Source organism: Anomaloglossus baeobatrachus, chromosome 1 (assembly GCF_048569485.1).
Source record: "Anomaloglossus baeobatrachus isolate aAnoBae1 chromosome 1, aAnoBae1.hap1, whole genome shotgun sequence".
In the NCBI taxonomy this organism is placed as follows: domain Eukaryota; kingdom Metazoa; phylum Chordata; class Amphibia; order Anura; family Aromobatidae; genus Anomaloglossus; species Anomaloglossus baeobatrachus.
The window spans coordinates 533,530,462-533,554,363 of NC_134353.1; the positions used below are offsets into that span (position 1 = coordinate 533,530,462).

Consider the following 23,902-nt stretch of genomic DNA (forward strand, 5'->3'; position numbering starts at 1 on the left):
GCTATTAAAATCTCCTCCAAAAGCTCCCCAAAGAAGGAGCATTTCCTGGAGTGGTTTCCACTAGAAAGCTTGTACCTTTTAACTGGGGGCGATCCAAAAGTAATGATAATCAATAATAAACACAATGAATATATTAAAAAAAAATATATATTTTTCTACATTGTCTCCTAACAAATTTCCAACTTATCAAACTATTTTGAGGGTCATCAAATATCAGAAATTCCAAATAATTCAAATGACTGAAATTCTCATGAAACATTAAATTCTTTATTATTTTATTAGACTAACACACAAGAAAAATATTAAACAGATGGATAATGATATAAAAATATCCTGGGTTCAACAAGTGTTAATTTTTCTTTTTTTTAAATATTGTACATGATAAATTCATACAGGTTCATCACACACAATTTTTTGAACACATTTTTGTACATATGTTTTTGTGAGGTTGGTCTCCTGTAAAAGTATTCAACCCCCTAATCCGCCCGCATCGAGGTCAATTATAATATATAATTTGTGATCTATAGGAAAGTGCTAGTGCATTAGCATACAGCTAAAAATAAATAAACAATTTGAGAGACCAAAGATACATGAGATGAATGAGGGGTTGAATAGTTTTGTTTAGGGGTAGAAATAATCTGCTTATTCCAATGAATCTATGCAGAGCTATTATCTTTAAGGCAAGCCATAAAAAAACTGCATCAGAAAAAATTCTCTATAAGCCCTCACGTTGTCACATGAATTGCTGAAAACAAATGCCCAATATATCTATGTATCTACTATATGTTAAGAGTTAACAGAGCAAAGTTCAATCTGTTATATGATGAACAGGAATAGTATCACAGCATGTTATTAGGCAGGCCATATCTATATATATAATTGCCTTATTCTGTCTGTCTGTCTGTCATGCTCCAAAATTGTGTCACCGTGACATGTCCTTACGGTGACACAAAGCTGATTGGCCGCTGGGTTCGCCATGGCCCCGCCCCCCCCACACGGATTGGCCTCTCGCCTCGGCTGCGCCCCCATACGGATTGGCCAGCCGCTCGCCCAGGCTCTGCCCCCCCCCAGAGATTGGCCTCTCGCCCCGGCACCCTGCAGGCATTGGCAACTCGCCCACGCCACGCCCCGCCCCCCTCACGCAATAGACGTTAGCTCTCGCCCCCCCCCCCGCATTGCCCGAACTGACACGGTCACGGAGCCACGAATCCCAGGTGAGTACTGTACTCCCCCCCCCTTTCCCCCCTCACCAACGGGAGCCCACATCAGCGTACGCCGCCGCCGTATGCTGGTGTTGGCTCCCGTGCGAGCGGGGGACGTGTTGCGCTGGTAACCATGCTTGCATAGTTACCAGTAAATCAAGGTCCTGCAGCGGCAAGACTTCCACACGCACAAACATAACAGCACACACACACGCATACACACACACATCAGATCGCACTCACTCTCACAAACACCTCACACACACCTCACACACACCTCACACACACCTCACACACACCTCACACACACATCGCATCCACATACTCACAGCATCCGGCGATATCGCTTGCTTCTCGGCCTCGATACTGTGCTGTTGTGATCTTCCAGGACCTGACGGAGGATCACATGGCCAGAGGCATGTGGTATGTCCGGATGTTGTGAGTATCAGCGCGTATGTGCGATATCATCAGTGTCTGTGTGTGTGAGTGGATGCGATCGGGTGTGTGTGAGTGGATGCGATCGGGTGTGTGTGAGTGGATGCGATCGGGTGTGTGTGAGTGGATGCGATCGGGTGTGTGAGTGTCGGCAGAGGAGCACGGCGTGCTGGAGGAGGCTGGGAGCAGAGAGGCTGATCATGGGGAAGGCTGGGAGGAGAGAGGCTGATGATGGGGGAGGCTGGGAGGGGGAGGCTGATGCTGGGGGAGGCTGGGACGAGGGAGGCTGATGCTGGTGGAGGCTGATGCTTGGGGAGGCTGATGCTGGGGGAGGCTGGAAGGAGAGAGGCTAATGCTGGTGGAGGCTGATGCTTGGGGAGGCTGATGCTGGGGGAGACTGGGAGGGGAAGGCTGATGCTGAGGGAGGCTGGGAGGAAGGAGGCTGGGAGGAGAGAGGCTGATCCTGGGGAAGGCTGGGAACGGGAGGCTGATGCTGATGGAGGCTGGAAGGAGTGAGGCTGATGCTGGGGGAGGCTGGAAGGAAAGAGGCTGATGCTGGTGGAGGCTGATGCTTGGGGAGGCTGATGCTGGGGGAGACTGGGAGCGGAAGGCTGATGCTGAGGGAGGCTGGGAGGAAGGAGGCTGGGAGGAAGGAGGCTGGGAGGAAGGAGGCTGGGAGGAGAGAGGCTGAACCTGGGGAAGGCTGGGAAGGGGAGGCTGATGCTGGGGGAGGCTGGAAGGAGAGAGGCTGATGCTGGTGGAGACTGATGCTTGGGGAGGCTGATGCTGGGGGAGACTGGGAGCGGAAGGCTGATGCTGAGGGAGGCTGGGAGGAAGGAGGCTGGGAGGAGAGAGGCTGATCCTCGGGAAGGCTGGGAAGGGGAGGCTGATGCTGAGGGAAGCTGGAAGGAGAGAGGCTGATGCTGGGGGAGGCTGGAAGGAGAGAGGCTGATGCTGGGGAAGGCTGATGCTGAGGGAGGCTGGGAGGGGAAAGCTGATGCTGGGGAAGGCTGGGAGGACGGAGGCTGGGAGGAGAGAGGCTGATCCTGGGGAAGGCTGGGAGAGGGAGGCTGATGCTGGAGGAGGCTGGAAGGAAAGAGGCTGATGCTGGTGGAGGCTGATGCTGGGGGAGGCTGGAAGGAGAGAGTCTGATGCTGGTGGAGGCTGATGCTTGGGGAGGCTGGGAGAGGGAGGCTGATGCTGAGGGAGGCTGGGAGGAGGGAGGCTGGGAGAGGTAGGCTGAGAGAAGAGAAGCTGATGCTGGGGGAGGCTGATGCTGGGGGAGGCTGGGAGAGGGAGGCTGATGCTGGGGGAGGGTGGGAGGAGGGAGGCTGGGAGGAGAGAGGCTGATGCTGGGGAAGGCTGGGAGGAGAGAGGCTGATGCTGGGGACAGAGAGGAGAGGCTGATGCTGGGAGGAGAGAGGCTCATGCTAGGATGAGAGAGGCTGATGCTGGGAGGAGAGAGGCTGATGCTGGGAGGAGAGAGGCTGATGCTGGGGGCAGAGAAGCTGATGCTGGGGGCAGAGAGGCTGATGCTGGTGCAGCATGGGGGATGGAGCACGATGGGGGGTGCACAGCATCGGGGATGGAGCATGATGGGGGGGTGCGCAGCATCGGGGATGGAGCACGATGGGGAGTTCACAGCATGGGGGATGGAGCACGTTTGGGAGTGCGCAGCATGGCGGGTGGAGCACGTTTGGGAGTGCGCAGCATGGGAGATGGAGCACGATAGGGGGTGCGCAGCATAGGGGATGGAGCACGATGGGGAGTGCGCTGCATGGGGGATGGAGCACGATGGGGAGTGCGGAGTATGGCGGATGGAGCACGTTTGGGAGTGCGCAGCATGGCGGATGGAGCACGTTTGGGAGTGCGCAGCATGGCGGATGGAGCACGTTTGGGAGTGCGCAGCATGGGAGATGGAGCACGATGGGGGGTGCGCAGCATAGGGGATGGAGCACGATGGGGAGTGCGCTGCATGGGGGATGGAGCACGATGGAGAGTGCGCTGCATGGGGGATGGAGCACGTTTGGGAGTGCGCACCTCCCCCCAAAACACACACACACACACACACACACGCGCGCACTGCACAACACACCACACACCACACATCACACACACACACACACACTGGGAACCACAAACAACTGCCCTACACAGACACCCACACACACAGACAACGCTGCGCACACACAGCACCCAACACACAAACACCGCGGCACACACAAATATACGCACATACCGCACAACACACACATTGCACAAAACATACCTCCCCCCAAAACACACCACACACACACAAACCGCGCAACACACACACAACGCTACAGACACACAGCGCTCCACAAACAACGCAACACACGCAACACACATACAACACTGCTCTCACCCCCCGTCACACCCAGACAACACCCAGAACATGTACAGCCCCTACACAAACACTTGGTAACTACACACAACAACATCTATATATATATATATATATATATATACTAGAAGGTGGCCCGATTCTACGCATCGGGTATTCTAGAATTTACGTATTGTGTAGTTCATGTATGATTTTTGTTATCTCTATATATATATATATATATATATATATATATATATATATATATACATATATATATATATAGATGTTGTTGTGTGTAGTTACCAAGTGTTTGTGTAGGGGCTGTACATGTTCTGGGTGTTGTCTGGGTGTGACGGGGGGTGAGAGCGGTGTTGTATGTGTGTTGCGTGTGTTGCGTTGTTTGTGGAGCGCTGTGTGTCTGTAGCGTTGTGTGTGTGTTGCGCGGTTTGTGTGTGTGTGGTGTGTTTTGGGGGGAGGTATGTTTTGTGCAATGTGTGTGTTGTGCGGTATGTGCGTATATTTGTGTGTGCCGCGGTGTTTGTGTGTTGGGTGCTGTGTGTGCGCAGCGTTGTCTGTGTGTGTGGGTGTCTGTGTAGGGCAGTTGTTTGTGGTTCCCAGTGTGTGTGTGTGTGATGTGTGGTGTGTGGTGTGTTGTGCAGTGCGCGCGCGCGTGTGTGTGTGTGTGTGTGTGTGTTTTGGGGGGAGGTGCGCACTCCCAAACGTGTTCCATCCCCCATGCAGCGCACTCTCCATCGTGCTCCATCCCCCATGCAGCGCACTCCCCATCGTGCTCCATCCCCTATGCTGCGCACCCCCCATCGTGCTCCATCTCCCATGCTGCGCACTCCCAAACGTGCTCCATCCGCCATGCTGCGCACTCCCAAACGTGCTCCATCCGCCATGCTGCGCACTCCCAAACGTGCTCCATCCGCCATACTCCGCACTCCCCATCGTGCTCCATCCCCCATGCAGCGCACTCCCCATCATGCTCCATCCCCTATGCTGTGCACCCCCTATCGTGCTCCATCTCCCATGCTGCGCACTCCCAAACGTGCTCCACCCGCCATGCTGCGCACTCCCAAACGTGCTCCATCCCCCATGCTGTGAACTCCCCATCGTGCTCCATCCCCGATGCTGCGCACCCCCCCATCATGCTCCATCCCCGATGCTGCGCACCCCCCATCGTGCTCCATCCCCCATGCTGCACCAGCATCAGCCTCTCTGCCCCCAGCATCAGCTTCTCTGCCCCCAGCATCATCCTCTCTCCTCCCAGCATCAGCCTCTCTCCTCCCAGCATCAGCCTCTCTCATCCTAGCATGAGCCTCTCTCCTCCCAGCATCAGCCTCTCCTCTCTGTCCCCAGCATCAGCCTCTCTCCTCCCAGCCTTCCCCAGCATCAGCCTCTCTCCTCCCAGCCTCCCTCCTCCCACCCTCCCCCAGCATCAGCCTCCCTCTCCCAGCCTCCCCCAGCATCAGCCTCCCCCAGCATCAGCTTCTCTTCTCTCAGCCTACCTCTCCCAGCCTCCCTCCTCCCAGCCTCCCTCAGCATCAGCCTCCCTCTCCCAGCCTCCCCAAGCATCAGCCTCCACCAGCATCAGACTCTCTCCTTCCAGCCTCCCCCAGCATCAGCCTCCGCCAGCATCAGCCTTTTTCCTTCCAGCCTCCTCCAGCATCAGCCTCCCTCTCCCAGCCTTCCCCAGGATCAGCCTCTCTCCTCCCAGCCTCCGTCCTCCCAGCCTTCCCCAGCATCAGCTTTCCCCTCCCAGCCTCCCTCAGCATCGGCCTTCCCCAGCATCAGCCTCTCTCCTTCCAGCCTCCCCCAGCATCAGCCTCTCTCCTTCCAGCTTCCCTCAGCATCAGCCTCCCCTTCCCAGCCTTCCCGAGGATCAGCCTCTCTCCTCCCAGCCTCCTTCCTCCCAGCCTCCCTTAGCATCAGCCTTCCGCTCCCAGTCTCCCCCAGCATCAGCCTCCCCAAGCATCAGCCTCCACCAGCATCAGCCTCTCTCCTTCCAGCCTCCCCCAGCATCAGCCTCCCCTTCCCAGCCTTCCCCAGGTTCAGCCTCTCTCCTCCCAGCCTCCTTCCTCCCAGCCTCCTTCCTCCCAGCCTCCCTCAGCATCAGCCTTCCGCTCCCAGTCTCCCCCAGCATCAGCCTCCCCAAGCATCAGCCTCCACCAGCATCAGCCTCTTTCCTTCCAGCCTCCCCCAGCATCAGCCTCACTCCTTCCAGCCTCCATCAGCATCAGCCTCCCGTTCCCAGCCTTCCCCAGGATCAGCCTCTCTCCTCCCAGCCTCCTTCCTCCCAGCCTCCCTCAGCATCAGCCTTCCCCTCCCAGTCTCCCCCAGCATCAGCCTCCCCAAGCATCAGCCTCCACCAGCATTAGCCTCTCTCCTTCCAGCCTCCCCCAGCATCAGCCTCCCCAAGCATCAGCCTCCACCAGCATCAGCCTCCCTCGTCGAAGCCTCCCCCAGCATCAGCCTCCCCCTCCCAGCCTCCCCCATCATCAGCCTCTCTCCTCCCAGCCTTCCCCATGATCAGCCTCTCTGCTCCCAGCCTCCTCCAGCACGCCGTGCTCCTCTGCCGACACTCACACACCCGATCGCATCCACTCACACACACCCGATCGCATCCACTCACACACACCCGATCGCATCCACTCACACACACCCGATCGCATCCACTCACACACACCCGATCGCATCCACTCACACACACAGACACTGACGATATCGCACATACGCGCTGATACTCACAACATCCGGACATACCACATGCCTCTGGCCATGTGATCCTCCGTCAGGTCCTGGAAGATCACAACAGCACAGTATCGAGGCCGAGAAGCAAGCGATATCGCCGGATGCTGTGAGTATGTGGATGCGATGTGTGTGTGAGGTGTGTGTGAGGTGTGTGTGAGGTGTGTGTGAGGTGTTTGTGAGAGTGAGTGCGATCTGATGTGTGTGTGTATGCGTGTGTGTGTGCTGTTATGTTTGTGCGTGTGGAAGTCCCGCCGCTGCAGGACCTTGATTTACTGGTAACTATGCAAGCATGGTTACCAGCGCAACACGTCCCCCGCTCGCACGGGAGCCAACACCAGCATACGGCGGCGGCGTACGCTGATGTGGGCTCCCGTTGGTGAGGGGTAAAGGGGGGGGGAGTACAGTACTCACCTGGGATTCGTGGCTCCGTGACCGTGTCAGTTCGGGCAATGCGGGGGGGGGCGAGAGCTAACGTCTATTGCGTGAGGGGGGCGGGGCGTGGCGTGGGCGAGTTGCCAATGCCTGCAGGGTGCCGGGGCGAGAGGCCAATCTGTTGGGGGGGGGCAGAGCCTGGGCGAGCGGCTGGCCAATCCGTGTGGGGGCGCAGCCGGGGCGAGAGGCCAATCCGTGTGGGGGGCGGGGCCATGGCGAACCCAGCGGCCAATCAGCTTTGTGTCACCGTAAGGACATGTCACGGTGACACAATTTTGGAGCATGACAGACAGACAGACAGAATAAGGCAATTATATATATAGATATATATAACAAAAATCATACATGAACTACACAATACGTAAATTCTAGAATACCCGATGCGTAGAATCGGGCCACCTTCTAGTAACATCATAAACACTGATGTCATAAAAGCAATACTTCTCAAGCAGGTATATTAAGGGTTAACAGAGCAAGATCTTGTTGCAGAAGTTTACCCCTTCTGAGGAAGAGACGAAACAATCGTTAAGGCTAAGTTCACATTTCTGTTGTTTTGCATCAGTTACATGCGTTGCTTGACGCATGTGACTGATGTGTTGTACAACGGATGACAAAGAAGAGAATTTCATTGTCGGACTCCGTTGTTTGTGGGGGGCGGAGTTGGGGGGGGCGGAGTTTAGGACGTCAGTGCCGCGGTCTGCATGGGGACAGGTGAGTGTGTGTGTGTACATGCGGCGTGCGTGAGGGGGCGGAGCGTGAGGGGGCAGAGCCGAGCAGGGCTGTGGAGCTGAGGAAGTCGGTGCCGCGGGGACTGCAGGGCTGGGGACAAGTGAGTGTGTGTGAGAGTGTGTGTGTGTGTGTACACATGCGGAGTGCGGGGGGCGGAGCCGAGTGGTGAAGTGTCAGCCTCCTTGCACACTGTATCCAGGGTAAATATCAGGTAACTAAAAGCAAAGCACTTTTTGCTTGGTTACCCGATATTTATCTTGGATACCAGCGTACACCGCTTAGCGCGGGCTCCCTGCACCCGTAACCACTGTAAATATCGGGTAACTAACCAAAGCGCATTGCTTGGTTACCTGATGTTTTTCCTGGTTACGGGGCAGGGAGCCAGAGAGAACATGCGCAGCAAAATCCTATGGATCGAGCTGCTCAAAAAACGTTACAGGCTGCGTTGCTCCCGCCCGGCGGTCAGTTAAAAAACGACTGACCGCGACGCAGCGGATGCAACGCAGCATCATCAGTCGCAATCCGTCACTAATAGAAGTCTATGGGGAAAAACTGGATTCCTGCAAAATATTTTGCAGGATACCGTAATTCCTCTAGGCGACGGATTGTGACTGATGCAAAACAACGGAAGTGTGAACTTAGCCTAAGGGGGATCCTGGGGCTCTTATGTAAGATCTATATTTATGCCTTGGTTCATCACCGCTCTGTATGACTTGTTTGACAAAATGTGGATTTAATCCTTGTACCTGCTTGATAAGTATTGCTGTGATCACATCAGTGTATATGGCTTAATGGATGGCTTGTCTAGTAACACGCTGATGTAATCTAACTCCTGCAACAAGATTGAATTATAAATTATATATTATAATTGACCTCGATGCGGGCAGATTAGGGGTTGAATACTTTTACAGTAGACCAACCTCACAAAAACATATGTACAAAAATGTGTTAAAAAAATTGTGTGTGATGAACCTGTATGAATTTATCATGTACAATATTTAAAAAAAAAGAAAAATTAACACTTGTTGAACCCAGGATATTTTTATATCATTATCCATCTTTTTAATATTTTTCTTGTGTGTTTGTCTAATAAAATAATAAAGAATTTAATGTTTCATGAGAATTTGGGTCATTTGAATTATTTGGAATTTCTGATAGTCTCCTAACAAGTCTATACATTTAGTCCATCTCTTTTCTAAACTTAGAATTCCCTTCGAAAAAATTTCTTGATCTTGACCCTCAAAAAATCCCGAACAGCGGTTATCACGTCGCTATTGTCGTCAAATTTCTTGCCCCGGAGGGGTTCATTGAGGCGAGGAAAGACAAAGAAGTCACTGAGGACTAGATCTGGCGAATAGGGGGGGTGTTCCACCAGTTCAAAGCCCGCTTCTTGAATGGTTGCCATGGCAAATGCAGCTTTGTGAGCCGGCGCGTTATCTTGGTGAAACAGCACTCCAGCCCGCAGTTTGCAGCGCCTTTTCTCCTTGATAGCCTCCCGCAATCTTCTTATTTGTTCGGCGTAGTAGGAGCCCGTAATAGTGGCTCCCTTCTCCAAATTGTCCACCATAATAATTCCTTCAGCGTCCCAAAAAACGGACGCCATAACCTTCCCTTCTGAGCTTGACACTTTGAATTTCTTCGACGTCGGTTCATCGGCTCGTTTCCATGTCATCGATTGTTGTTTAGTTTCGGGATCAAAGTGGTGGATCTAGGTCTCATCCATGGTCAAAAAACGTGACAAAAAATTCTCCTTGTCTGCTTGGAACTTTTTGAGATTTGCTATTGAAATGTCAACTCGTTTCTTCTTTTGCTCGTCGGTTAACATTTTTGGTACCCAACGCGCGGAGACCTTTCTCATATGCAATTCTTTTACAAGGATTCTTTGAATACTGCCATATGAGATCCCTGTGACCTCAGCTACATGCCTGATAGTCACTCTTCAATCTGCCAATACTTCTTCAACTTTTTTCACGTTTTCTTCATTGAAGGACGTGGATGGGCGTCCTTCACGATGTTCATCTTCCGTTGATGTTCTTCCCAGCTTAACCTCTTTACGTCCGGCCGATTTTTCGCTTTCCGCTTTTTTTTTTCGCCATTCTTTTTCTGAGAGACATAACTTTTTTATTTTTCAGTCAATATGGTCATGTGAGGGCTCATTTTTTGCGGAATGAGCTGTACTTTTAAATGAAACCATAGGTTTTACCATATAGTGCACTGGAAAACGGCAAAAAAATTCCAAATGCAGAAAAATTGCAAAAAAAGTGCGATAGCACTATTGTTTTTGAGATATTTTATTCACTGTGTTCACTGTATGGTATAACTGATGTGTGGGTGTGATGCCTCAGGTCAGTGCGAGTTCGTAGACACCAAACATGTATAGGTTTACTTTTATAACAGAGGTTAAAAAAAATGGGAAGTTTGTCTGAAAAAAGTGGCGCACGTTTTAACGCCATATTCCGTGACCCGTAGCGTTCTCATTTTTCGGGATCTATGGCTCAGTGATGGCTTATTTTTTGCGACTCGAGCTGACATTTTTAACGGTACCATTTTTGCGCAGATGCTACATTTTGATCGACTGTTATTGCATTTTGCGCAAAAGTTGTGGCGACAAAAAAACGTCATTTTGGCGTTTGGAATCTTTTTGCTGCTACGCCGTTTACTGATCAGATTAATTGATTTTATATTTTGATAGATCGGGCGTTTCTGAACGCAACGATACCAAATGTGTGTATATTTTTATTTTTTTAACCCTTTAATTTTCAATGGGGCGAAAGGGGGGTGATTTGAACTTTTAGGTTTTTTTGTTTTTTAAACAGCAGATACGTGCACTTTCTGCTTCCCTGGCCTCCGCACAAAGCGAAAGTGAAAGTGGTTCATGTCTAGCACAGGAGTCATCACATGACCCTGTGCTACCATGCCAACCACCGGAAGTCACGTGTTCATGTCACATGACTTCCGGTATCGGGCGGTAAGTAAAACTTTACCGCGATCGCGTTTATAATGGCGCTGTCACATATTGACAGCGCAATTACAGGGGTTAAACAGCACGAGCAGATAACGATTCTGCTCGTGCCTAGCAGGCACACATCTCAGCTGTGAAAATCAACTGAGATGTGCGCCGATCGCGGCATGCTGCCGCCGGCAGACCACGGGCAGTAACGTTATGACCGCTAGGACGTAATTTTACTGCCCGCGGTTGTTAAGGGGTTAAATTCCTTGGCCCAGCATGCAACTGTGGAATATGGAGGAGAAGAGTCCCCCAATGTTTCCACCAAGTCGCTGTGTATGTCTTTGGTAATCATTTTTTTCAAGCAGAGGTATTTGATAACAGCTCTGAGCTCGTTTTTTTCCATTTTGATGTTCACTCCTCAGCAGTTCATATTCAAATGAACGTAGCTCCCGGGAATCGTGGCCTATTTAAGTGATTTTTTTTTCCTGGACTAGTGGGTACCTAAGAGAGAAGAAAACATTTTATTTTAATTTCTGTGCGCAATAGAAATAACCGATTATCATTACTTTTGGATCGCCCCTCGTATGTGTACACATTCCCCAAGATTATTTTCAGACATAATTTTTGAGCCATTAAAAAACTAGTTTTTCAAGAGTCCCACCCACCTCTAGGACCCAATCTAGAAATGTTTATTCCTGTTACAAAAAGGTGCAGCAAGTCGGACACCTACTTGTTGCTTCATTCATTCTCTATGGGACTACTGAAAAAGCTTTGTAGGGAATGAATAGAGCACACGTCAAGCAGGTGCACTGGCGCTCTATTCCTAGACTATGGTTACATGCCATGTTTTTCCAGCATTTTCTAACGTAAATTAAAAACGTCTTTTTACAGTACCAGTAAAAGCTATAAGATTTCAGAAATCTCATGAACAGGATTGCTTTTTTTTTCCTGATTGAAATGGGAAACATCTGCGTTTTTTAAATGTCCAGCATGTCAAGTCTTTCAGTATTTTTACAGCATTTTTTCACCACAGAATGCAATGAGTTAGTGCAAAAATGCAACCATGCTTTTTGGTAAATAAAACTAACTTGTGTTTGTTTCTTAATTACTTTTACTGAGTAAGTATTGGGAGTGTCTGATAGATGTCTATCCATTACTAACTCCTGGCCTTGATGCTAGCTGACAATTCATAGCTAAGATCAACTCAAAAAGTATTACCGCACCAGGGTACTTGGGCAGAGCCAGGCAAAGCGCCAGAATTAGATGCGCCACTTCTGAGGTGGTTCTGCTATTTTTAGGTTGGGAGGGGCCAAATAACCTTGGCCTTCATAGCCTGATAATACCAGCTCCCAGCTGTCTGGTTTACCTTGGCTGGTTATCAAAAATAGGGGGTACCCCAGGCTGTTTCTTTTAATTATTTAAATAATTAAAAAATAAAAAACAAAAAACAGTGTGGGGTCCCCTCTATTTATGACAAGCAGCCAAGGTAAAACAGACAGCTGAGCCCACAGCTGTCTGCTTTACCTGCACTAGTTATCAAAAATAGAGGGAACCCAATGTCACTTTCTTTAATATGTATTCCCTATCCACATATGTTTGGAGGTCAATTATCCTGCTCTTATCACCATTTTGTTTCCTTCTGCAGACCCCTAACCCTTTCTATGACCATTTTACAGCCATTTTGGGGTTCAGGGTCATGTTTGGGGCAAATCCATCAGGTGTAGCACTGGTACACAGTATCATACATTGTACTAAGCCAAAATATAACACGAACCATTCAACTAAGTAAAAAGAAACAAAAGTCCATCATATTCTTAAGACATGAAGGTCAGGCAGTCTGGAAAAGTGCTAGAACCTTAAAGGTATCCTCCAGTGCAATTATGAACAATTATGAAAATCAATCTCTATATAATGACATTATCTCTCATAAGGTCCATCCAAAGAAAGGAAGACCAAGAATGACCTCTGCTGCAGTGGATTAGTTCATCAGAGTTACCAGTCTCAGAAAAACATAAACTTATAGCATTTAAAATAACAGCCCTCATAAATGAATTACAGATATCAAATAGCAGAAAGATTTAAACATCAACTGTACAAAGAACACTGAACCAAGGAGGCCTTTATAGTCAATTTGCTGCACAAAAGCACTACTGACAACTGTTAACAATAAGAGACTTATTTGAGCCATGCAAAACAAAGACTGTACATTAGGGATCAGTGGAATTCTGAATTGTGGCCTGAAAAGTCAAAATTTTACATTTTTGTAAACAACCGCCATGTGGTTTTAAGATGCAGAAAAGGTGAACAGATGGCTTGAGGGTGCTTTGCTGTTGAAACTGTTGGTGATTTATTTGAAACACTTTTACACTTTTTGAGCATTGGTACCATTGCAGTCTCCAATAAATAACACTGGGGACCAATTTGAAAAAAAAATTCTGTTGAGTTAGGTTTTTGAGCTGATTTATACTAAAATTGGCATGCTGATTCCAAAAATGTAGTCAGTTTTTTTTCTATCACGTCAAGTTTTTCCTCCTCAACTTACCTTCCATAGAAGCACAATTGCACTGATTTCTGTAATAAGACTTGTTATCTGAGTACAACTCGACTCATATAGAGCTACGTGGCAACTTGTAAGAGTAGTCACAACTGAGACAGTGTGGTGAGAGGTGTGTGTAGCTCCCAATACGTCATAATTATCAATATCTTTACACAAAAAATGTATAGTAGGAATAAATAGGATTTGTGATAGCTTTTCTCTTTACATTGGGCGCTTAGTTGTAATTTAGATATCTTTTATGATTTTTTTCTTTGTTAGTTTTCAAAGCTTGTAACTTTCCATCTCAGTGTTTTATTTACTTATGTACATATTTCCTTTGTTTCAGATCATGTCTGCTCCTTCTTCCTCCTTGTCGTAAATGCCTAAACAACCCTGACTCCTTCTGCTATATTTGTGTTTTCACCATTCCAGTTCAAAGGGCAAACATCAGTGCATTTGTCAAACAAGCATATTTTGCATATTTTAAAGTAAAGCTCGTGATCAAGATAAGCCATGGGCCCCTCACATAGTGTGCAAGCAGTGTGTCGAGAGTTTACGGATGTGGACCAAAGGAACACGTGAAAAGTTGGCATTTGGTATCCCCATGGTGTGGAGAGAGCAAAAAAGTCATTCCACAGACTGTTACTTCTGTTTAGTGAAAAAATCAGGATTTAACAGGAAAAATAAAATTAAAATAGAATATCCAAATCTACCGTCAGCTATCAGACCAACGCCTCATTCAGCTGAAATTCCAGTGCCAGTTTTCGAACAGCTACCATTTCTAGAAGTTCTGAGTGATGTTGACGAACACAGTGACAGCAATGATGCAGAATTTGAAATTCACAAGGATTCAGTTCGTAAGGGATTTGATCAGCACGAGTTAAATGATTTAGCACGTGAATTGGGCTTATCAAAAAAAGCTTCAGAATTACTAGCATCAAGGCTGAATGAGAAACAGTTACTTGAACAAGGAGCGAAGGTATCATACTTTCGTACTAGAGAAAATACATTTTTGCAGTACTTTTGGTGTGACAGCGGTTTTGTGTTTTGCCATAATATTCCTGGTTTACTACAAGAATTAGGGCTTTCAATGTACAATCCAAATGAATGGCGACTGTTTATTGATAGCTCAAAGCGGAGTCTTAAGTGTGTCCTTCTACACAATGGCAATTTATTTGGTGCAGTCCCTATTGGGCATTCTGTCTCTCTTCGTGAAGAACATGGAGATGTAAAGAGAGTTATTGAGTTATTGAAATATGACACACACAATTGGATCATCTGTGTTGACCTTAAAATGGTTTGCTTCTTTCTTGGTCAGCAACGTGGGTACACAAAGTATCCCTGCTTTCTCTGTATGTGGGATAGCAGAGCTCGAGAAAAGCATTGGGTTGAGTCGAATTGGGCTCAAAGATCTGGTCTTAAACCTGGAGATCCTAACATTCTACATCAGCCACTTGTTGACAGGAAGAATATACTATTCCCACCTCTGCACATAAAACTAGGTCTCATGAAGCAATTTGTAAAAGCATTGCCAACTGACGGCGACTGTTTTAAGTACATCATGTTGGCACTTCCTGGACTGTACATTGAAAAAATCAAGGCTGGTGTGTTTGATGGTCCACAAATTCGACAGCTCATCAATGATGAACATTTCACCGGGACTATGTCAGATCTTGAGAAGAATGCTTGGTTATCATTCAAAGACGTCGTCAAGAACTTTCTTGGAAATACACGTGCAAGTAATTACAAAGAAATTGTTCAGAAACTATTGGAGAGCTACAAAGCGCTTCGTTGCAACATGAGTATTAAACTACATTTTCTGCATTGCCATCTTGCCAACTTTCCGGAAAATCTTGGTGCTGTTAGCGATGAGCAAGGTGAACGATTTCACCAAGATTTGAAGGTTATGGAAGACCGTTACCAGGGCAGATGGGATGTACATATGATGGCTGACTATTGCTGGATCATCAAACGTGATTGTCCTCAAGTTAAACACTCCAGAAAAAGCTATAAATGTACATTTTTACCTTAAGTACTTGCATATATATATATATATATATATATATATATATCTCCTTTGTAAAAAAAATGATAGTGTTAAAAAACATATTTGTCATGTCTATTTCTTATATATTTCATTTTTTGTTCATATTTGGACTATTTGAAAAAAAACAAAACACTTTTTAGGTACAGTAGTTTACATATTTTTGAGAAGACAAAAATCCTATAGTTCAAAAACTTGACGTGATAGAGAAAAACTGAGATCATTTCTGGATTCAGCATCCAAAAATTAATTAAGAACAGTTGTCTGACCTAACTCCTAAAAAATTGCGTTCTCCAGTGTAATAAATAAATAAATCGTTATTTTTATATAGACCTAACATATTCCGCAGCGCTTTACATACATCAGGAACACTGTCCCCATTGAGGCTCACAATCTAAATTCCCTAACTGTAAGTCTTTGGAGTACCCCCTCGCAAACACGGGGAGAACATACAAACTCCTTGCAGATGTTGTCCTTAGTGGGATTTGAACCCAGGATCCCAGCGCTGCAAGACTGCAGTGCTAACCATTGAGCCACCGTGCCACCAATGACGTTCCATCCCATCTAGTTTACACTATGTAAAACTATCATTTGTGTTGAAACAGGAAAACGATCCAAAACACAACACCTAGATATAAAAAGGCTATATGACCAAGGGATTGAAGGATGGAGTGTTGTGTTAAGATTACATGGTCTCAACACAATTGAGGTAGCTTGGGATGAGTTAGACCAAAGAGTGAAAGCAAAGCAACCAAAAACTGTTCAGCACATATGGAAAGACTGTCAAGACTGTTGGAAAGCCATTCTAAGTGACTACCTGATGAAGCTACTTAAGAAAATGCCAAAGGGGTGTAAAGCGGTCTTCATAATAAAAGCGGGATAGTTTGAAAAATGTATGGCTTATCACATATCCTGGTTTGTTTCACACGTATTTCATTACTCCCTGCTTCCATATCCGTTCCTTCATGGTTTTGCTGCTTTGAGTCTGAAATCTACAATGTGCACGTTCCAATAATTACATGAAAAACCACTGCATGACCAGCTGTGTCCAAAAGTTTGACCGGTTCTCTAGAATTGCATGTACAAAGTGACGAGTTCCCTTTAGAGATTTTGTAAGAGAAAAATGTAAATCTGTACACTGCATAACCTATATACAATATACGTACAATACAGAACTTACCTCTGTTCCAGTTTTACAGACACTTGTTGTAAAATCTGCACGGCTTGCTTGTGATACTCCAGCTGTGCTTGTACGAGAGCTGAGAGTTGGCTCACTTGTTCAATCTAAGAAAAACAAATCAGTACATTATTGATCTGTGAAGGTATGAAATGCAAATACAATCTCATTTCCTGTAGAGAACATTTTCTGAAATTTATGTCCAGAAGTAAAGCAGAAAATACTAATTGGATTTGTTGAGTGAAGCAATCTATCTCTTCTAATAAATGATCCCTTACATTGCTGACTCGATCACCTACTGCACTGTCACCCCAGAAGATACTTCTATTTTATCATGAAAACTGTTAATATGTGCTGACAGTAGTTTTATAGCACATATATTTTCATGGCTGTATAGTAACTTTGTAATCTACATTTCCAGCTGAGCACCAATATATACGTCTCATCCAGATTCAACAGAAGTGTCTTAGGAATGTAGTCGCCTACGTTCGGGTGTCCGCCTGCAGAAAACATATATGCCCAAAAATGGAGCAAGACAGAGCACACGCTACCGGAGTCTGCTCCATTATATTCAATGGCCCTGTCGTCCCATGCGTCCGAAACACGTTTTGCGGGGTGGTTCGGATGGATGCCCCGACGGGACCACTGAACGTAAATAAAAGCGTAATGTGAAAGGGGCCTAAAAGGCATTGATCTTTCTTGCGCAAAGAATCCAACGACAGCAATAAGTGCAAATTTTCTATTTGACAGATTTATTGCATGATGCCCTTTATATCTGAACCATACAACAGCACTTAAAAAACTAATTTCAATTACTCTATATTTCTGGGGTTTTAATTATTTCTATATATTAGATATGCCCCATATGACACATATTGAAGCCGCAATGTCATGTTTGCAATAGATAAAAGATAACTTTGTGATCACTGGGAGCTCAACCATTGGGACCCCATTAATCCCAAGAACTGTGGATCTGAAGAGCCCAGTGTTAAGCCTACTTTACACGTTACAATTAATTGTGCGATCGCACCCGCCCCCATCGTTTGTGCGGCATGGGCAATTTGTTGCCTTCCTTCCTTCCGCATTGCCGGCGGGACGCAGGTAAGCTATGTTCATCGTTCCCAGGGTGTCACACGGAGCGATGTGTGCTGCCTCGGGAACATTGAACAACTCAACGCTCGATTTTTAGAAAATGAGCGATGTGTCAGCGATGAACTAGAAGGTGAGTATTTCTGCTCGTTCATAGCTGTCACACGCTACGATATCACTAACGATGCCGGATGTGCATCACTTACGATGTGACCCCGCCGACATCTCGTTAGATATATCGTAGCGTGTAAAGCCCGCTTAAATGGATAGGGAGTCAATCATGTGCGCTGCTCTATTTATTCTTAGTGGAACCACATAAAAGGCCTTTAAAGCACTACTCCAGTTTTTTTTTAGCGCTGGAGTGGCGCTTCAAATGTAAGCACCCTGCCCTCTGTATTTTACTTACTTCTTGCAGATTCATAGCTTCATCTTTTTCCATTGCGTTATCTTGTGCTCGTAACATCTGACTGTCCAGAAGTCAGAGGTTACGTCACAAGCTTTCAATGCAACTCTATGAGAGCAAGAACAAGACTCTCATAGACTTGTAGTGATTTGTGACCTTCAGCAGGCTCCATGAAACACTGGAGCTGTTAGCAGGACAGAAATCTCCAGAGACCAACCAGAGCATCACTGGATAAATATGAAGATGGCGGAAGGTGAGTATAAGACAGGGGGGAAAGTGACTAAAGCGGACTTTACACGCTACAACATATCTAACGATGTGTTGGTGGGGTCACGTTGTAAGTGACGCACATCCGGTATCGTTAGTGACGTAGTTGCGTGTGACAGCTAAGTGCGATTGCGATTGAACGTAAAACCGTTCATCGCATACACGTCGTTCATTTGATAAAAATTGCACATTGGGTTGTTCAATGTTCCCGAGGCAGCACACATCCCAGTGTGTGATACCCCAGGAACGATGAAAAGATCTTAACCTGAGTCCCGCGGCTCCCGCCGGCTATGCGGAAGGAAGGAGGTGGGCGGGATGTTTACATCCTGCTCATCTCTGCCCCTCCGCTTCTATTGGCCGGCTGCCGTGTGACGTCGCTGTGACGCCGAACGTCCCTCCCACTCCAGGAAGTGGATGTTCGCCGCCCACATCGAGGTCGTATGGAAGGGTAAGAACGTGTGACGGCAAATAATCGTTTGTGCGACACGGTCAACAAATTAAACGTGTCGCACATACGATGGAGGCGTGTCACATCGCATACGATATTGTATGCTTAATTGTAAGGTGTAAAGCAGGCTTTAGATTTAAAGCACCACTCCAGCGGTGAAATAAACAAACACAAAACACTGTGCTTCAACTGTGACACTCTAGAAAATGAACAATACACTACTCTCAATAGGGCCGCCACCAGGAGGGGACAAACAGGACTCTAGTCTGGGGCTCCAACAGAAATGGGGCCCCTTCGCGCTTTATTTATTGGCTTGTGTGTGAGGTGTGGAGGCGGAGCAGGGATGGAGGCGGAGCTGGGGTGGAGTCTCAAGGTGACCCCAAAATTATGCCAGTCAGGGGCCCTGAAATTCCTAGTGACAGCCCTGCTCTCAAGGTGGTCAGAGCCCTGGCACAGACCCCACTTTATTTCATAGAAACAATACAGTAGAGGAGTTTTGGTTTTGAAAAAGCGTAAAAGAGGTCATTCTGAAATGGATGTCATGGGGCCAATAGTGTATTTACCTGGAGGTACAGAGGAGGCAGTGGCCCATAGCCCACTCAAACAGTAGGGCCCACTGGGAGCAACCACCACTCTTCAACTGTATAGGGGGTTTTACACGCAACGACATCGCTAACGAGATGTCGTTGGGTTCACGGAATTCGTGTAGCACATCCGGCCTCGTTAGCGACGTTGTTGCGTGTGAAACGCACGAACGACCGTTAACGATCAAAAGAACTCACCTAATCGTTGATCGTTGACACGTCGTTCTAATCCCAATTATCATTGCTGTTGCAGGACGCAGGTTGTTCGTCGTTCCTGCGGCAGCACACATCGCTACGTGTGACACCGCAGGAACGAGGAACATCACCTTACCTGCGGCCGCCCACAATGAGGAAGGAAGGAGGTGGGCGGGATGTTCCGCCCGCTCATCTCCGCCCCTCCGCTTCTATTGGGCAGCTGCTTAGTGACACTGCTGTGACACCGAACGAACCTCCCCCTTAGAAAGGAGGCGGTTCGCCGGCCACAGTGACGTCGCTAGGCAGGTAAGTGTGTGTGACGGGTCCTAGCGATGTTGTGCGCCATGGGCAGCGATTTGCCTCTGATGCACAACCGACGGGGGTGGGTGCTTTCATCAGCGACATCGCTAGTGATGTCGCTGTGTGTAAAGTGGCCTTATTAGCAAGCTCAGCATACAGGTACAGATAAACTTTGAAGTAGAGCCGAGCAGAGAGTCATGGTTTCCTTGCCTGACAACTCTCACTTACGTAATCTGCAGATCACCTTAGGCGTGCATCTTACAGATTGGCAGCACACGCAGGATGTCAGAGTCCTTTGGCAGGTGGCACAATGCCATCAGTGTTCTGGACTAGAGTTTATTAAATGATTATATAAAGTTGATTTTTATATTTTATCAATCAGTACTTGTGGAGGTTGTGGGAATATCAAACTATGTGTAGGGGACAGTGGAGACATCATATTGTGTGTGGGGTGCTTTATTGGTATATGTGAGTGTAATTAGGGGCATTATTACCATATGTGGGGGACAAAGGGGAGCTCATTACTGAATGTGGGGGGACTTAGGGGACATTATTATTGTATATGAGGCCTAAAACACACGTCCTTGATAACCACGCACGTGTAATACGGGCCGTTTTTCATGTCCGTAATCCGTTTTTTGGTCCATAAATAATGCACGTGTGGTGGCTGTGTGTCCGGCGTATGGTAACCACGTGTGCGTGTGGAATGGCCGTGTGTATGCGTGTGAAACTTAACTGACGTGTGTGTGTGTGTTGTCCGTGTGAAATATACGTGTGTGATGTTAAATGTAGTTGATACATGCCGGCTGACAGCAGACAGAGTCGCGCGCTGAGAATGAACTCGGGTCAACTTCACCCGACTTCATCCTCATACCGCGGCTCTGTCTGTGTCGCGTCCTGATTAGCAGTCACCCGTGAAGGACTCACCGGTGACCGCTAATCACCAGAGTGACTGAATGGAGTACCCCTCTCGCATATTCACCATTCCCCGATCACCGGCGTGGCGCTGCATGGCTGTTCTCTAAACTCCGGCGGCTTTTCCTCTTTTGAAAAAGCCGGCCGCTCATTAATCAATCTCGTATTCCCTGCTTTCCCCGCCCACCGGCGCCTATGATTGGTTGCAGTGAGACACGCCCCCACGCTGAGTGACAGGTGTCTCACTGCACCCAATCACAGCAGCCGGTGGGTGTGTCACTATGGAGTATAGAAATAAATAAATAATTAAAAAAAAATGGCGTGCGGTCCCCCCAATTTTAATATCAGCCAGATAAAGCCATATGGCTGCAGGCTGGTATTCTCAGGATGGGGAGCCCTAAGTTATGGGGAGCCCCCCAGCCTAACAATATCAGCCAGCAGACACCCAGAATTGCCGCATACATTAGATGCAACAGTTCTGGAACTGTACTCGGCTCTTCCCGATTTGCCCTGGTGCGTTGGCAAATCGGGGTAATAAGGAGTTAATGGCAGCCCTTAGCTGCCACTAAATCCTAGATTAATCATGTCAGGCGTCTCCCCGAGATACCTTCCATGATTAATCTGTAAGTTACGGTAAATAAACACACACACACCTGAAAAATCCTTTATTAGAAATAAAAAACACTAACATTTCCTGGTTCACCAATTTAATCAGCCCGAAAAAGCCCTCCATGTCCAGCGTAATCCAGGATGGTCCAGCATCGCTTCCAGCTCTGCTGCATGAAGGTGACCGGAGCAGCAGAAGACACCGCCGCTCCTGTCAGCTCCACGCAGCAAATGAAGAGAGCCGCGTGATCAGCTGAGCTGTCACTGAGGTTACTTGCGGCCACCGCTTGATCTAGTGACAGCGGGTAACCTCAGTGACAGCTCAGCTGATCACGCAGCTCTCTTCATTTGCTTCGTGGAGGTGACAGGAGTGGCGGTGTCTTCTGCAGCTCCGGTCACCTTCATGCAGCAGAGCTGGAAGCGACCCTGGACCATCCTGGATTACGCCGGACATGGAGGGCTTTTTGGGGCTGATTAAATTGGTGAACCAGGGAATGTGTTTGTGTTTTTTATTTCTAATGAAGGATTTTTCAGGTGTGTGTGTTTATTTACCGTAACTTACAGATTAATCATGGAAGGTATCTTGGGGAGACGCCTGACATGATTAATCTAGGATTTAGTGCCAGCTATGGGCTGCCATTAACTCCTTATTACCCCGATTTGCCAACGCACCAGGGCAAATCGGGAAGAGCCGGGTACTGTCCCAGAACAGTCGCATCTAATGTATGCGGCCATTCTGGGCGGCTGCTGGCTGATATTGTTAGGCTGGGGGGCTCCCCATAACGTGGGGCTCCCCATCCTGAGAATACCAGCCTGCAGCCGTATGGGTTTATCTGGCTGGTATTAAAATTGGGGGGACCGCACGCCATTTTTTTAATTATTTATTTATTTATTTCTATACTCCATAGTGACACGCCCACCGGCTGCTGTGATTGGGTGCAGTGACACCTGTCACTCAGCGTGGGGGCGTGTCTCACTGCAACCAATCATAGGCGCCGGTGGGCGGGGAAAGCAGGGAATACGAGATTGTTTAATGAGCGGCCGGCTTTTCAAATTAGAAAAAGCCGCCGGAGCTGTGTGAAAGCCGTGCAGCGCCGCGCCGGTGATCGGAGATCGGCGAGTATGAGAGAGGGGGGGAAACTTCAGTCACTCGGGGGATTAGCGGTAACCGGTGAATCCTTCACAGGTGACCGCTAATCAGTACACGGCACACAGACAGAGCCGCGGCATGACAATGAAGTCGGGTGAAGTTCACCAGAGTTCATTCTCATCCCGCTACTCTGTCTTCCGACATGTAGTAACGACATTTTGCATCACACACGGACATTTCTCACGTACAACATAACCACACATCCGTGCAAGGTCTGTTTTAATTGGACTCCCATAGGCTAAGATTATGTCCGTGTGTGCGTGCTCCGTCCCAAAAACGAACATGCTTCCGTGCCAAACGGAGCAAAAAACGTAAGACGCACACGAACACACTGAAGATCAAATAACACGCACGTGTGCCTTTAAACATAAAAAAACATATGTGCACGTTTGGTCGTATCTCCGGTATGTAAACGGTATGGAAACGGACCAAACACGCACGTTTTAAACGGATGTGTGTTGCAGGCCTGAGAGAGATTCAGGGGATGTTATAATTATACGTGCAGGACATTATTACACTTATACAGTAATAACGGGTATTATTACATTTGCTGAATCCATGGTGGCATTATTAATTTTTAAGTAGACATTAATACTTTTTAGGGGCACTCAGGGGACAATATTAAATCATAATTGGGTACTTAAGAGGAATTACAATAAAGGGGCTCTCACTGTATTTTAACTTTCAAAGAAGCATAATGGAGGCATGGCTACTTTATAGGAGGAAAAATGTTAGCACTATTACTTTGGAAGTCATTCACATAGGGGGTTAATATTTTCTACAAAAAGGGTAAAAAGAGGCATTTCACTATTTAAGGGGCACATTGTGAACGTTATTAGTATGTGGGGCACTAAAGAGTATTGGCATCATGCCACACAGCAGGTTCAGTAATAGGCACAAATACGTCAGTAGCAGGCTCAGTATTGGGGTATCAACAGGATTGGGAGTTTGTGCAGGTTGGGAATAAATGAGGCCAATACTGGAAATGTGGGAATTCAAATGTCTCTGTTGTAAACTCTACTATCGAGTCGTGGATGGAAGAAGTTGTCAATAGAGTTGAGCGAACCCAAGGTTCGATATTCGGTGTTCATACCAAACACAGACTTTACAAAAAAAAACAGAGTTTGTGTTCGAAGATCGGGTGCTTTACGTATGCAAACCACTCACGTGAGCATCGCAGTGCTCTGGTGCGCTCAATACTCAGCCCACTGCGAGCCACTTGCAGTGTTTGATGTAGTGTGCAAAAAAACAAAAAACAAAAAGGAAAAACCCAGCCCATTCGCCCCCAGAAATGATTTGTTTATGGCTGCCTGCATATGGAAGGATTCCCGACCTGCCC

At 47.5% G+C, this 23,902-nt stretch overlaps 1 protein-coding gene across 1 annotated transcript in view; it reads right to left on the bottom strand.

Moving 5' to 3' along the window:
* The window catches only part of SH3GL2 (SH3 domain containing GRB2 like 2, endophilin A1), a 247,014-nt gene that overhangs the window by 26,220 nt on the left and 196,892 nt on the right, over positions 1–23,902 (bottom strand). Inside the window, exon 7 of the mRNA XM_075316478.1 lies at positions 16,610–16,713. Within this exon, the coding sequence (XP_075172593.1) occupies positions 16,610–16,713 (104 nt within the window). The remainder of the gene's footprint in view (positions 1–16,609; positions 16,714–23,902) is intronic.